We start from the raw sequence: 13,841 nt of genomic DNA, 5'->3' as shown, positions 1-13,841 counted from the left end.
GTTTTGGGAATTTTTTTTAGCAGTGAAATGCTTTTGTTTTTGAAAAAGTTTTTGGGAAGAAACATGAAAGAGTCCAGCCCTCAGGATTTCTCCGTGGATGATATTTTTCTTTTTCATGGTTGGATATCGTCATTGGACTGGTTTGGAGTACCCCATCATGTCCTCAAAATTGGAAATAAAATTGTAATTTCATTGAATAGAATCAAATGAATTACATTATTAGAATGGAAATTGTGATTCCTAACCCTAAAAAGAGAAAACATCGAAAATGATTCCTAAAAGCGGAAACCAATCCTAAAAGTGATAAACATTCCTAGAAAGCGATAAAAATTCCGCGGGGAATGTGCAACAAGAATGTTACTCTTGCAGGCTAACGTCCATGTCTTCCGAAGGTCCTTCGTCATTGGCTCCTATGAAGAGGTCATCGAACAGACTTGTGATTCCTTCCAGGGCATCATCAGAGTTCTCTGTCTTTGGAGGCGTCAGATCGTCCATGTCATCCCATCCACTTGGAACTATGTTGCGGGAGTCAAAGTAAAAGCTGGGAGGAGCCGAATACTTCACTAGGTAATCAAACTTGCCACTAGGCTGCCCCAGAGTGTCCATCACTTCCATTTCATCTTGCCCCATCTTAGGGACATTGTCAGGTTTAGGTTTTTCAGCAGTGACCAACAAAGTGGGTCATCTTCCGAGGTCGGCATGTCACCATTGCCCATTTGGGTCTTACTTGACTGCTTCAGGACTACTGTCTCAAGGAGAGCAGGTACAAGAGTCAAATCCGTTTGGAGGGATTGGATTTGAGCTGTCATGAATTGCATAGAGGTGAGCAACTGTCGGAGTTGGTCTTCCATAGCGGAGATACGATCACGCATTTCGGTTTGGTCGGCCATTCTAGCCCTCGATCGCGTAATACGCGGAGGATTCGTTATCACCTAATTCAAATGAATTAAAAATATATAAGTATGAGGTGCAAATAAAGAATCAATCCATGACAATGATCTATCAACTTTTTTTTCATCATTTTTTTTTCATAAAAAAAAAAAAAAAACCTCTTACAAGGAGGGAATTTCCTAAAGAGAGCTAGAAAAATAGACATCCTAGTAAAATCAAATTTCCTAGACATGAATTGAAAACAAATTCTCCAAAGTTTTTTTTATTTTCCAAATGATTTATTGCATGGCAATTTCCTCATTTCATTCTTGAAAGGAATTAGATCAAATGACTATCCTAAATTGTTATGGACAAACCAAAAGCATGACAAAATAAATTGCATGGTATAGGGATAGAAAACTTACTTTAAGAAAAAATCGACGGCAATCACATAGACATGCGCATGGTAAGTGGCTCGATTTCTAATCTATAAGGCTTATCAAAGTGAAGCCACAAGGATGATCGACTAGCCACGGGCTTGTGGACTATGTCGGGTCCTCATGACTCCGGCTTGGTCAAAGAGCCGACCCGGGTCGCGAGCATGCGGACCGAGGTGGGTGCTCTTGACACCATGAAAGAAACTTCGGGATTGAGATGGGCGACTGTATCAGCGAGCATGCGGTCGGAGTGGTATCCATTTCAAGACCATCCTAAATGATCTGTGCGGCCTGAGTCCGGCGGCAGGTTGTGTGTGCAATAGTGTAGTGCTAGATGCAAGGCAGGCGCAACATTTTATATCAAGCAACACTTCATATATGAAAATAAACCATACATTCATACACCTTCCTGCAAAATAAAGGTCAGCAAACACTTCCCCTTATACCTCCCAATCTGCAAGAACATTTAACACCTAAATGTTAGGACGTACTGAATCCTCGCTTTGCCAAACAAAAGCATTTTTTTCAAAAAGAAAATTGGCCTAAGTCCACTAAGAATTTCAACTCAAGTCCCCAGCGGAGTCGCCAAGCTGTCGCGACCAATTTTTCGGGGTTTGAACCACTTAGGGTTTGGCTAATGGATTGTTAAGTCTAAACTTAACTCGGGCTCTCCCGGCCCATACCACCGCGACTTAGGTTCAAGTTTATAACATGCAATTGATTTTCAATTAGGAGCCGCCACTAATCTATTTTTGGTGGGTCGATTAGAAACCTAAGTAAAGTAATGGGAGATTCACTTTACTCCTACGAACTGAGACTAAGGATACGGGGACTTGGTTACGTTAGATTTCTCTAACGCCCTTTCGGTACCTTTCTTTTTTTAAAAAAATGTTTGACAAGCAATTTGGATTGATTTTAAACTATCTCCCTAACATGTGAGGTGTTCATGCAAGTGCGCAAACCATCAATTTAGCACCCAATAAAGCAATTAAATAATGTAGAACTTACCTTAAAGCAACGAAAGCATCTGCAATATTAGTTTAGAATTCACATCAGCAGTCCTAAATATGATTTCTAATTAACACGCAATTTTTGTTTTGTTTTCACTTAATTAATGAAAATCATGAAATATGCAATGCATGCCACTAATTTAACATGAAATGATATAACATGGCAACATGACTTAGCTACATGACCTAAGCAATGTGACATAACTAAGCATGTAATTTATCCTAAGCATGAGATGATTTATTCTAAATAATTTTTTTATATTTTTATGAGATTCGAAATTAAAGAAATGCAACATTTAAATATGCAATCTAAATTAATCTAATGACCTAATTCTAATGACGGGCAATTTCTAATTACATGCACCTAACAAAATCACTAAATGACGTGCATTGTATGAAACTAATTCTATATGATGCGCACGTGATTTTTATTTTTCTAATAAGCATGCAATCTATTTAGGAGAAATTGTCTAAACCTATAATATGCAATCTTAGCATGCAATGACGTGCAAAGAATGCCCTAATTCTACATGACATATGCATATGACATTTTTTTATTAAAAAATGCAATCTGTCCTAGAAATTGCAACTAATTTATTCTAAGACAAATTTTATGAAATTTCAAATGATCTAGCTAGATTAAGATTCTATCTAATTTAAACTAGGGATTAAGTCATATTAAATCCTAATTTAAACTAAAACATTATCTAAATCTAAAATGCAATTTATCTAAAAAGATTATCTAAATTTAAAATGAAACAAGCAATTTTATCTAATATGCCATGACAATGCCCTAATTATATATGACATATGCATGATGACTTCTTTTTTGTGTTTTTATAAAATTCGAAATTAAATTGCAATCCTAAACACGCAAGATAATAAAAACAAACCTAATCCTTATTCAGATTTTTTTGGATTTTATTTACAAAAATAAGATTGACTCAACCAACTTGACGATAGCAAATCAAACAAAAGATAAGATTGATATCTAAAAATTGGCGAACCATATCTCGCGCATGAGATCGGGTTGACCAATTTTAATTTTTAAATCGCGAATCAAATCTCGGGCTTGAGATTGGATTGTCGATTTTTATAAGGGATTGCGAGTCGGATTTGGGCGCGAAAATCGGACTATCAATCCCTAACTTGAGGGGCACTTTCATGTTGGAATCTCAATCAAACATTTAAGAGGAACAATTCTACTAAACAAAACCAGATATAAAGGAAAATAAATAAAAAAACTATAACTGGATAAGCAATAATAATAAAATAAAAAATCTACCTAAATCCCTTTTCCTTTTTTTTTCTTTGTTTTTTTCTTTTTCCTTTCCTACGTGGAAACGTGGGTCTTCGAGGAGGTCCACCAGGAGTTAATCGTCGGAGCTCCGGCGATGAGGACCAAAAACAGCGGATCGGGCGGCGAGCGGTGGCGTCACGAGGAGCAGCGGCAAAGAGATCTCGGCGGCGTCGCGGGTGCGGTGTGCTCGGCCCGACGGCACGGCAGCGAATGGGACTGCAACTCGGGAATCTGGTCACGGTGTTGCGGTGGGCTCGGATCTCGCAGGCGGAGCGGCTTCACGGGTCGTCGAGTTGCGGTGTCGACCGGCGGGGAGCGACACAAAGGATCGCAATCGTTCGCGACGGGCAGGGTTACACATCGGACAGAGCGTAAGCGGCGACGGTGGTGCTCGGCGGTGCGAGCGCGGCGGGGTCATGGCCGCGGCTCCCGGGCAGACCAACACGCGAACTCGCGGGCGAGGGAGACGGCGCGGCTGATCGCTGGCGGCTCGGGCAGCAACGAGCGAGCAGAGGAAACGTCGGCGGGACGCGGCGTCCGGAGACGCACGGGCGGGTCGCAGGATCTGCCGCGTCGATGACTCGGGCGGCGCGGCGGTTGCGGCGGCCGGGCTTCAAGGCGGCGAGCGGCGCGGGTCGGCGGGGACGTCGGGGTGGCATCGATCTGGGAGTTGAGGCGGAGGTGCAACACAACAATGCGGCGCGGCTGCGAGGGCACACCGTCGGAGGCGGCAGGCGGGGGCGTCGGCACGGGGTGCGGGTAGCGGTCGAGACCACCGGGGAAGAAGAACAGTTCTTCTTCCTTTTTTCCTATTTCTTTCTCTCTCTTCCTGTCTCCTCTCACGTCACTTCCTCTTTTCTCCTTTTTTTTTTTAACTTTTCCCTGCACTCTTTCTCTTTCTCTCTTTCTGCAGAAACGAAACTCCTCCTCCTCTTTCTTTTCTTATTTTTTTTTTTAAAAAAACCCCGCCCTTCTCCACATACCTGATTGCTTTTTATAGGTGAAAATAGGTAATCTTCGTAGAATTTTATCTCGTTTTTTTCAATATACACGAAGATAATCTATAACCTCCCGATCACCCAAAATCTTCTTATTTTCCTTATCTCTTGAATATCTCTAATGATTTTATTGCCTATTGATAAAGATGATATTGCAATGCGGTTTTCTCAATCTTCAAAAACAATCATCAGAATATTGCATCAAATTTCAATTTTTCACAAGATAATTGATTTGCAAAAAATAATGGGCTTGGGCTAATTTGCTCATTTCATGGGCTTAGTCGACCTCGCCAATTTAAAACCCGAAACACCAATTCGACCCATCCGCTACCGATTCAAGTAAATAAAATGCAAAATATGCAAACTAAATGTAGCTATGCAATTAATATTTTTTTTTTTTTTCAGGGATAAAATTAACCCCTAATTTTTTATGCAATAATGACTAAATGGATCGCCAAAATTTAGGTGTCAACACAAACTAAATAGAAAAACCAAACCAATTATCTGGCACCCATGGACGAAATGGATTGCTTGTATATATAAAGTCTTTAACTGTTGACTTTTTTGCCCCACGATTATTTGATTTTTAAGATTTAGGAGAAATACGTGTTAGGTTTTGTCATTTTTGCGTTGGGTTTTATGCGTTTTAACTATTGTTGCTCTATGTTTATAATTTGTGCTTGCCTGAGATGAGTCCTACCTATTTTTTCTCCTCCGTCCACCAATCGTAATATTTTTATTAAATAGAAGACATGGTTAAAGGACTTTGATCTGCATATAGTTCGTGCGCCATATGCTCCTATTTTCAGGAAAAAAAATGCACAAGTTGTTATTAATAAATTAGCTATTGTGTCAATTTACGATTATATGAATAAGCTACTAGTGCGTCATATATCTTATTTGAAAAAAATCTCAGATTACGATCTTTTGTGTACCTATGTTTCTAATTGATTGTCATACTAAAATTTTTGCTTTCTATAGTTTTAGCAAACGCAAGAAAAATGCGCATCAACCCCACAAATGCAGGACATTGACACACTATCTGATGATGAAGAATGTGAGACAAAAGCTATTGGTGATGAAGCAAATTGAAATCAAATTAAAGAAGAAAATGTGATAGAAAACCGAGGGAAGGAATGGTATTTGATTATGTAGAGGATCCCTTAAGAGTACGATAAAAGATATGCTAAACAAGTGGGATTGGGTGTCTCAAGGAGTAGGTAGAAAATTGGAGATGATGGTAAGGTAGAATACTCAACTCTTGCATATTCTCTAGATAGAGCAGTATAAGGATCAACAAGGACTTTAACTTGTCTGTTGTCGAGGCAGGAGGGAATGAAAAACTCTTTGATGAGAAAGATTTCAAAATTTTATTGAAAAGGCAAGAAAGTTGAAGACTTGGAACTGGAGAGGTGAAATTAGGGGTGTGCATGGTCCGCGCGAGTTCCCGACCTAGAACCTGAACTGCCCGCTTAAGGACCGGTTCCAAAAAATTAGAACAAGATTCCACCCGTTTGTTGCATGGATCCATTTGAGAACCGGACCGCCGGTCTGATCCGGTTCTCAGGTGGATCTATGAAATCGATCTCACAATAATAATATTATCACTTGTGATCAACTCTGTATCAAGCTCTCCATAAGTCTGGGTACTCCATGTCTTTCTAGGGAGAAAATATTCAATGGTTTGTGGTGCGCACGTCATCCGCTGACGTGGCGCGCACATACCACTCAGGTACCGACACCTGTCCCGAGCGGGACCCCCTGGAAAATGAGAAAAGGGCTGGTATTCGGCTGGCTCGGCTCGGCTCCACCTGCAGAAAAGAAAGGCCGGTCAGCGTATTCCTCCCGCTCAAAATTTCTCTCTCTCTCCTCACTTGAATAGGCCGGTTCTCTCTCTTTCCTCGTAAAAGAACCGAAGAACCGAGAACGCTCAGAGCCTTCCTCTGTTTCCTTCTCCGCGCATCCCACCTCCTCCGGCTCCGCCTCCGGCTCCGCCTGCCCAAAAGCCTCGCTGTTCATCTCGGTCTCGTTCCCGAGCGGCACCAGGCTCCCCGCCGCTGACCGGGCGCTGTCCCTGACGCTAGCCCGCTCGGTCGCGAGGGAGATCTCGGCGGACTTGGGCGGGGTCGACGGCGCGGCGAAGAAGGAGAGGCCTGCTGCATTTTCTCTCTCTTCTTTTCAACGGAGCGCGCGCTATTTCTTCCCGCTTCTGCCTCTCTCTTCCTCAAGCACTCCTCTCCTCTCTGTCCCGAGTCCTCTCACTCACCCCAAGCGCCCCCCTCCTCTCTGTCTCGAGCCCTTTCACTCACCCTAAGCGCTTCCCTCCTCGCCTCGTTCTTGGTCGATGATGGCGGAGCTCTACTTGATGGCTTCGCATGGTTATCCGCCGAGCCTCGTTCTCGGTCAGGAGCAAGGGCGCGAGCAGAGTCGTCAGGGTGAGTCTCGACTTCTCTCGGTTCCTCTCGATTCCGTCCGTCGCGGATTCGAATCGGAACGAACTGGGTTTCGTGCCTAGGGATTGCCGAAGCGCTTTGGATAGCTTCCGTCGGTTGATTCTTGTGCGGTGTTGTCGATTTTGTTCTGTTGTCGTGGCAGCTCCGTGCTTGCTGCTTGGCGTTCAGTCTTTGATTGGGTCGTGTGGTGTTTTAGCTCTGTAGCTCGTCGTTAGCTGCGGCTTTTGTGAGTTTCGATGCTGCACTGTGCACGTCGTTGACTGGGCCTCTGATGTGTTGCAGAACTCTGGTTCTCTAGGAGATTCATCTATGTAAGATCTCTTGATCACGAGTTTTTTGTTTTTCACCACTCTTTGTCTAAAAGATTGAAATTTTACAACTCCATCTTGACCTCCGTGGCTTGATGCTCCAAGCTTGGTGATTTCGGGTTTAAAGAGTGCTGCGAAGTTGCAATTAAATTTTGCTTTTCATTGGTGCTTGCACGTTGCGAAGCTTTGTCTTTGTTGATTCTGACCTCCTCAATTGTTTAGGGTGGTTTAGATCTATGTGCAGTGATGTTTGCTAGGGATTTTCTTTTGTTCTATGTTAGATTATAGAAATGGCTAATGTTGGTCAGGTGTCGGTTCCTTGTTATTTTGCATCCTGCATTCAGGAAATCTAATTATGGAAAGTGCAGGATCTTCAGCCAATTTTGCCTGCTGCTAGGACAAGACAAGACATTATAAGATTGGGATCCATGACCCTCAGTCCTAATCAATTCAAGGAGGCAGTGGAACCCCTATATGTACTGTTAGCAGCAAAGCAGTGTGTGCAGATTGATTCTGTGGAGAAAGATCCCATGATTCTAGATTTGCAAGGTATGCACCTAATACTCAGTTGAAGATCTCTCTCTCTTTTATTTTTTATTTTTTATTTTTAAATCAATTCACGTTATATGTCAGCTTGTCCAAAAGGAGAGACCTTGAAATAAAGTGCTCGCGTTCCTTCTGGGTATAATTTATTTCTCATGTAAATTTGTTAATTACAAGCTTCAAGTCATTGATTTCATTTGATGAAAATCTCACCCTTCATGCCACAGAGATAATGAAATTTTTTGGGGCCATTATTATTTATCGCCCTTACAGTTTTAAATCATCTTACCACAAAACTACTTAAGAATATGAATTTGTATCCTTTTGCAAGTGCTTGATGGTGTAAGCAATTATATTAGGCCACACGAATTTGTAGAATCATACGCTTAATGGAAACTGAAACTAGCAATTTATTCATGGCACTTGCATTTGTATGGTCAGAAAATTCATGGAAACTGAATTTCAACAACAAATGGGGGATTACTGTTGAGGTTGGTAGAACTGGCTAAAGTGCTGAACCATCTATATAGGTTTAGGAGATCACTGAAACCAAGATCTGCTTCTAAAGAAAACAATATAGCTTTTGTAGGGCATGTGTTGCAGTGCTCTTTGCAGTTAAACAGGTTACTTGTCGTGAGAGGGATGGTCAAGTAATGGTTTATTTATTATGATTGCAGATGTCCACTCAACTACTGGGCCCCTGGGCACCGGAATTGCTGAACAATCCACCATGCAGAGAGAAGTCTTTGAGTTTAGCATGTCTGGATTGAGTTGTGCTGAAAAGGCTGGACTAGATATGTCTCTAGTATCTGATTTAACGGGTCTTCACTCAGTGGAAACTGACATGCATTGCCTGACCATCATTCCTTCTCTCGTCTACCCTAACTTTCAATTTTCCACTCAGAGTGCTCTCTCAGATTTCATGGGAGATTTGGTCCGAAATTAAAAAATAACCATTAACTCCGATGGTAGTCTTGATCGCAGCTAGTGGGGCTGAGATGAAGGATCTCCTCTCAATTGTAGCGGAGTTTTACCTATTGAGGAACTTAACTCAAGGGAGAAAGCTTTCGATGCCAGTTCCTTATGACAACAACCACCCCATATGCTTAGTGGGTCATCGCCTTAAACCGTTGTTAAATTGAGCGTATCTGTTTGTAGATGAACATGCAATTGAGAAATGCCAAATTGTTGCCCTGTTATATTTGTGTATGTGCTAGGCCAGTCTTTAGCACTTTATGGAACTGTATATCTACCTCAATAAACTTATTCGCTTCTTAACAGATCTAACTGAGTGAGAACCTTAGTTGTAAGTATAACATGTGGGAAGTAAACACAAAACCACCCCATGTGCATCAACTTAGTTGCTTGACATTAGAGAAGCATGACCCTTGGAAGGAAATTAAGCTTAAAGGCTACAATAAGCAGGTGGGTTGAGCTGACATCTGGCATTTCGCCATACTGCTGGGGATGTTTGTGCTCAGAAATTTGCATGCTTTTGATGAACTTCAAATAGTGTTATTACATGGCTTCTGCCTTATGTATGTGAGAGCCTCTGACCCAAGCGTTATAGAATCTTCGTTCAACAGTATATTAAGTCAATTGTTTCGTTTTATATGTTCCTGTTTATATTCTTCTTCTTATTTATATTACTGCTGCAAATGTGTACTTTTGGAAATAGACTGCTCATATCCTTATGTCACACTAATTTTCTGCATTATGGTTCTTGATCATTTCCAGCAAACTGCAAAAGAGGAGGTAGACAAAATTGTGGTTACTGATGCACCACTTCTCTTTCCTCCTGGACAGGTACTTCTTGCACTTTCCTTTTCTTACAGCTCTACTTTTACTTGGTTCATGAGCAAATTTTTAGGCCCGGCAACTTGCTTTCAATTTTTGGATAATTTCCCATTAGGTTTATATACTCTATATGAGGAGTATAGATTTGTTCGAATAAAAGGAGTTGAACTCATGTCAGATGCTTCAACGTGTTAAATGGGTATCTGGGCAACAGAGAAATATGGTGCAGGAGCAATTTTGTAACCTTTAGAAATGTTGGCTGCAATACCGGTAATAGTGGATGTGTTTGGAAATTATAACTCTTGAGCGCTTCCAAGATCTTGGTCTCTACCTCACTGAATAGATCCTTTAGAATTTCTCCTTAGTTTGATGGTGTAGCTGAACTCCCATGTTATATTGTTAAAGGCTTTTTTATGATTTCTGGTGCAGCTGGCATTGGCGGCTTTGCGTCATGCTAATGAGGTGCATAGAGTTCTGGACTATGAAAGGTTAAAAGCAACTCAATTTTTTATTTTATGAAACCAACAATAAGAATTACTTGCCATAGACATCTCTACATTGGGGCAGCCAGTTGGTCTGATTCTCTTGGTACCTTAGTTGTAATGATGATTGGGTCAATTGAAATTTATGCTTCTTTTCAGATACCTAGAGAACATGCTCATACGCCAAAATTCCATTCACAGCAGCACAGAGCTCATTCAGCATCTGAATGCGATAGATTCCTCGGTAAATCCTCAAGTTTTCTCGCATTTATCTCAAAATATAAAAGCATAACTGGTCTTGCGATCTCAATTCTACTTGAAAATGCAAGTCATGTGAACCAAGTTCTAGGTATTGATAAAAAGTTTCTAATTTGTTCTTCATGCTGCTGACTGAATACAGGTTAGGACATATAAATTCCCTTCTGAGAAAGATATGAAACACATCAACAGGAAGCTGAGGTCTTGTTGGGGCCTTAGTTCACATGATGAGTAATTCCTTCAAACCCCTGTCCTCTGATTTCTTTTATTCTTGATAACAATTGGCATGTGAAACCTATGAGATTGATGCTTTGCAGTAGTAAGAAACGAGACAAGAAATCGAAGCACAAATCCAAGCGGAGTGCAGGCTAGATGCAAGAGGGGTCATCTCTTGCTTGACAGTATGTCCTATGTGTCCCTTGTGTACTGCTCTCATTATTTCCTTACAAACCGTTCTGATTGCTTGGTTTGTCCTGTTTTAGACTTCTCCTCAGAAATGCTTCAAGTTCTTAAGAAACTAGTCATTGATATATGGCAGGTGTATGCACAGCTGAGGCATCATCATTAGTGCCACACTCATCCAAATATGCATCTACTGCGACCATGGTTGCTGAACTTACTCTTCAAAGCTTGTTTTGTATCATGAAAATATTCCACAGTATGGAAGTGACAGAAAACAGTGGGCATCTAGCAGCTTGAAAGAGCTCTTGAAATGCAATTGATTTAGGAGCATCGCTGACCAAGGAAGTTGAGAATTTACATAAACTACTTTGTGTATTTTGTGTTCATCTGGTGGTGTAAATCAGCAGGTCGAGACAGTCATGTATGCGATAATTACTGTTGTGAAAGTTGGTATGATGGTAACCTACAATATTGGAACAGGCCTTGTGGTTGCTCGTAGGGAAGACAGCTCATGGTCTCCACCTTCTGCAATTTCTTCATGTGGAATAGGGTGGGGAGCACAGGTAGGCTTGTTTTATCATATACCTGGATTTTGATTTCATCAACCTTAAGGGCCAAGCGTCGGAACCAACAAGTGCTTTTGGCTTTCATGCAGTCTGCAGATTAACCACGTGAATCAACGTGCTCAAAATGATTGTTTAGATAATAAACACCAATTTGATTTTTTACTCCATCCGGAATGCTTGACGTATTGTCTGCTTCATTTCCACGGTCTCCGTGAGAATTTTCCTTTGTAAATGTCTGGTCTGTCATCCTTCTATTTCATGGAATGTGCCATTTGTTTCTCCTTTCTGGAACTCTATCTAAGAACAGTATTTCTCAGGATGAGATTTGGACTTTTTGTTTGATTACCATGTTGCCATTGAGTTTTCAAGTTCCTTTCTGCATCTCTGTTCCCTTTCTCTGAATTTGTGTTTTGCTTTTTTTGTGGAAGTGGGAGAAGTCCCTGAGCCAGAGATTGCCCTTGTGTTACTTATAATCGTTCCCTTTCTGTTAACATGTCTATTGCATTAATAGCTTCTGCCTGTGTGGCTTAAGCTCGAGCAAAGAAGTCTTGCATAAAACATAAAAATCAACTAAAGAAATCTTTAGTCGATTCCCTTCCTCCCGAAATGATAACAACAATAATAGTAAAAATCAAATACATAAATGAAAAGATTATCCCTGCAAGAAATGTTTGATTTTGTGTTATATTTTTATGTAGAGATATCCTTATTCCAGTCAATAGTAACCAGTCAAGGGTGATTGCAGGCTGGAGGAGAATTGACAGACTTCGTTATAGTGTTGAGATCAACTGAGGCTGTGAAGACATTTGATGGTACTGCTCATTTTCAGTTGGGGCTGGTTTGAGTGCAGCAGTTTGTGCCATTGGAAGGGCTGCTGAAGCTGATGTACGAGTGGGGGATGGTGGCTGTGCTGCTTGTTATACGTACAGCTGCTGTAAAGGTACTCATCTATATAGCTATTTTTCCTTTTAAACTGCGGAGTTGTCCTCTGGACTGATTTTTGGGGTATGTATACATTGCTATGCAAAAAACATGGATAGTATCCTATGATATTAACCGTTTTAATGTGATAGTATCCTATGATATTAACCGTTTTAATGGCCATTGTCATACTGAGAGTGAAACGAAGTGAAGCTACTTACAATCCTCTTGAAGTTAGAAAAGATTAAATCTAGAAACAAGACAGGAGCAAATATCCTAAAATCTCTTCGGTTTCATCAATCATAGATACGTTGATTCACAGTAAGTACTTATTCACATCTTCATTTCATAATGTAAACCCTTAATTCCTACATTTGCTTTGTTGATTATATTGGATTAGTGTTTTGTTTCCCAATGCAGAAAACAAGTCTTTGGAGAGTCAAGTAGAGTAGCAGACATACTTACAATGAGCCCTGTCTTTGCTGACAACTCAGAAAGTGAGGTGGATGCAGACACCGAGGAAGCGAGACTTAGTAATTGAAATGTAAACATTGCCGATACTGTAAAGGTAAGGAGCACAAAGTTGGGAGAAAATGCTCCAGTAGTTGCTGTAGAAGGTTTGAAAGATCACGAGGATCATCCTGCTGAGCAAACTGCGGAATTCAAGAAAGCACAAATTAATTTTTAAACAAGTCTCCGTTGAAAACCAAAGAAGACGGGGGAGCTGTCCTCAGAGTCACCGACGATGAGCATCCTGAGGACATGGCTATGTCAGAATAGTCCCATGCTATGGAACATGAAGGGACAGACACACCAGACGACCATGGCATTGACTACCAAAACTGTAAATGAGCTTACAATCAAGAACAAGAAAGAGTCAATGGAGTGGGAAGTCTCTGCCATGATCGCAGAGTATATCGATCTTGAGAAGTTGGAAGATGGGAGTGCCCGAGGAAATGTTAGTGCCTTATGCAAGTGAGAACGAACGTGCTAAAGTTTATGCAAGTGATAGTGCTCCTTCAGATGTATTTCAATGTCATCCGAGTTATCAAGGTGATGGCAATGAAAATATTGAATTAGGAATTGACATGAAGAAAGAGACGTGTTACAAGACCACAGCGAACTGTGTATTTCCATTTTATCGAGTCGATCTTCTCCTGTAAGACAGAAGCTTATCGGGAAAACAGCCAATTGTGTGAACTACGAAAATTCTGAGTCAGGCTGAACGTCCTAAAAGTGCGCTTGTGTTGGATTCTTGGCGCGACACCCTTCACTAAAGTAAAACACCACGAGCTTCAATTGTTGTCATCTTTGTTTTTGCGTGAAGATACTAATGCAAGAACACAGAATACAGAATCCTAATTCTCAATCTAAATTATTAAAATGGGGAAAAATCATCATAGCTTAACTAACAAAGTTAATCCCCTGATCACGCTGCACAGTGCATGCGGCTTTCTGAAAATAGACTTGACATCCGCATGCAAATTTTAATGACC

At 41.0% G+C, this 13,841-nt stretch overlaps 1 protein-coding gene across 12 annotated transcripts; it reads left to right on the top strand.

The window, feature by feature from the left end:
- The first annotated feature begins 6,556 nt into the window (after positions 1-6,556).
- On the top strand, positions 6,557-13,545 carry LOC104457352. Of its 12 annotated transcripts, XR_005545280.1 has the most exons (11): positions 6,600-7,050; positions 7,745-7,925; positions 8,597-9,028; positions 9,657-9,725; positions 10,146-10,204; positions 10,358-10,442; positions 10,599-10,687; positions 10,774-10,857; positions 10,995-11,421; positions 12,170-12,666; positions 12,746-13,545. XR_005545280.1 is itself a non-coding variant. In XM_039298967.1 (4 exons), exons 1-3 carry the CDS (start codon positions 6,991-6,993, stop codon positions 8,863-8,865), a joined length of 510 nt encoding a protein of 169 aa, XP_039154901.1. In that variant the 5' UTR covers positions 6,597-6,990; the 3' UTR covers positions 8,866-9,725; positions 12,170-12,239. The 12 variants fall into 12 exon arrangements, 1 of the variants encoding a protein (XP_039154901.1); XR_005545289.1 differs by having other exon boundaries at positions 6,557-7,050; positions 8,597-9,725; positions 10,146-10,178; XR_005545288.1 differs by having other exon boundaries at positions 6,557-7,050; positions 8,597-9,725; positions 10,777-10,857.
- Positions 13,546-13,841: the final 296 nt, after the last annotated feature.

This window comes from Eucalyptus grandis, chromosome 8, assembly GCF_016545825.1.
Source record: "Eucalyptus grandis isolate ANBG69807.140 chromosome 8, ASM1654582v1, whole genome shotgun sequence".
NCBI lineage: Eukaryota > Viridiplantae > Streptophyta > Magnoliopsida > Myrtales > Myrtaceae > Eucalyptus > Eucalyptus grandis.
This window is presented reverse-complemented; position numbering and strand designations above follow the sequence as displayed.

What these genes read in the sequence shown, in the direction of transcription:
- LOC104457352 (XM_039298967.1), top strand. Translation starts at nt 6,991, where the DNA reads ATGGTTATCCGCCGAGCCTCGTTCTCGGTCAGGAGCAAGGGCGCGAGC. An exon ending in GCGCGAGCAGAGTCGTCAGG is followed by an intron (nt 7,051 to 7,744) that starts GTGAGTCTCGAC and finishes TGGAAAGTGCAG; the next exon opens with GATCTTCAGCCAATTTTGCC. An exon ending in CATGATTCTAGATTTGCAAG is followed by an intron (nt 7,926 to 8,596) that starts GTATGCACCTAA and finishes TTATGATTGCAG; the next exon opens with ATGTCCACTCAACTACTGGG.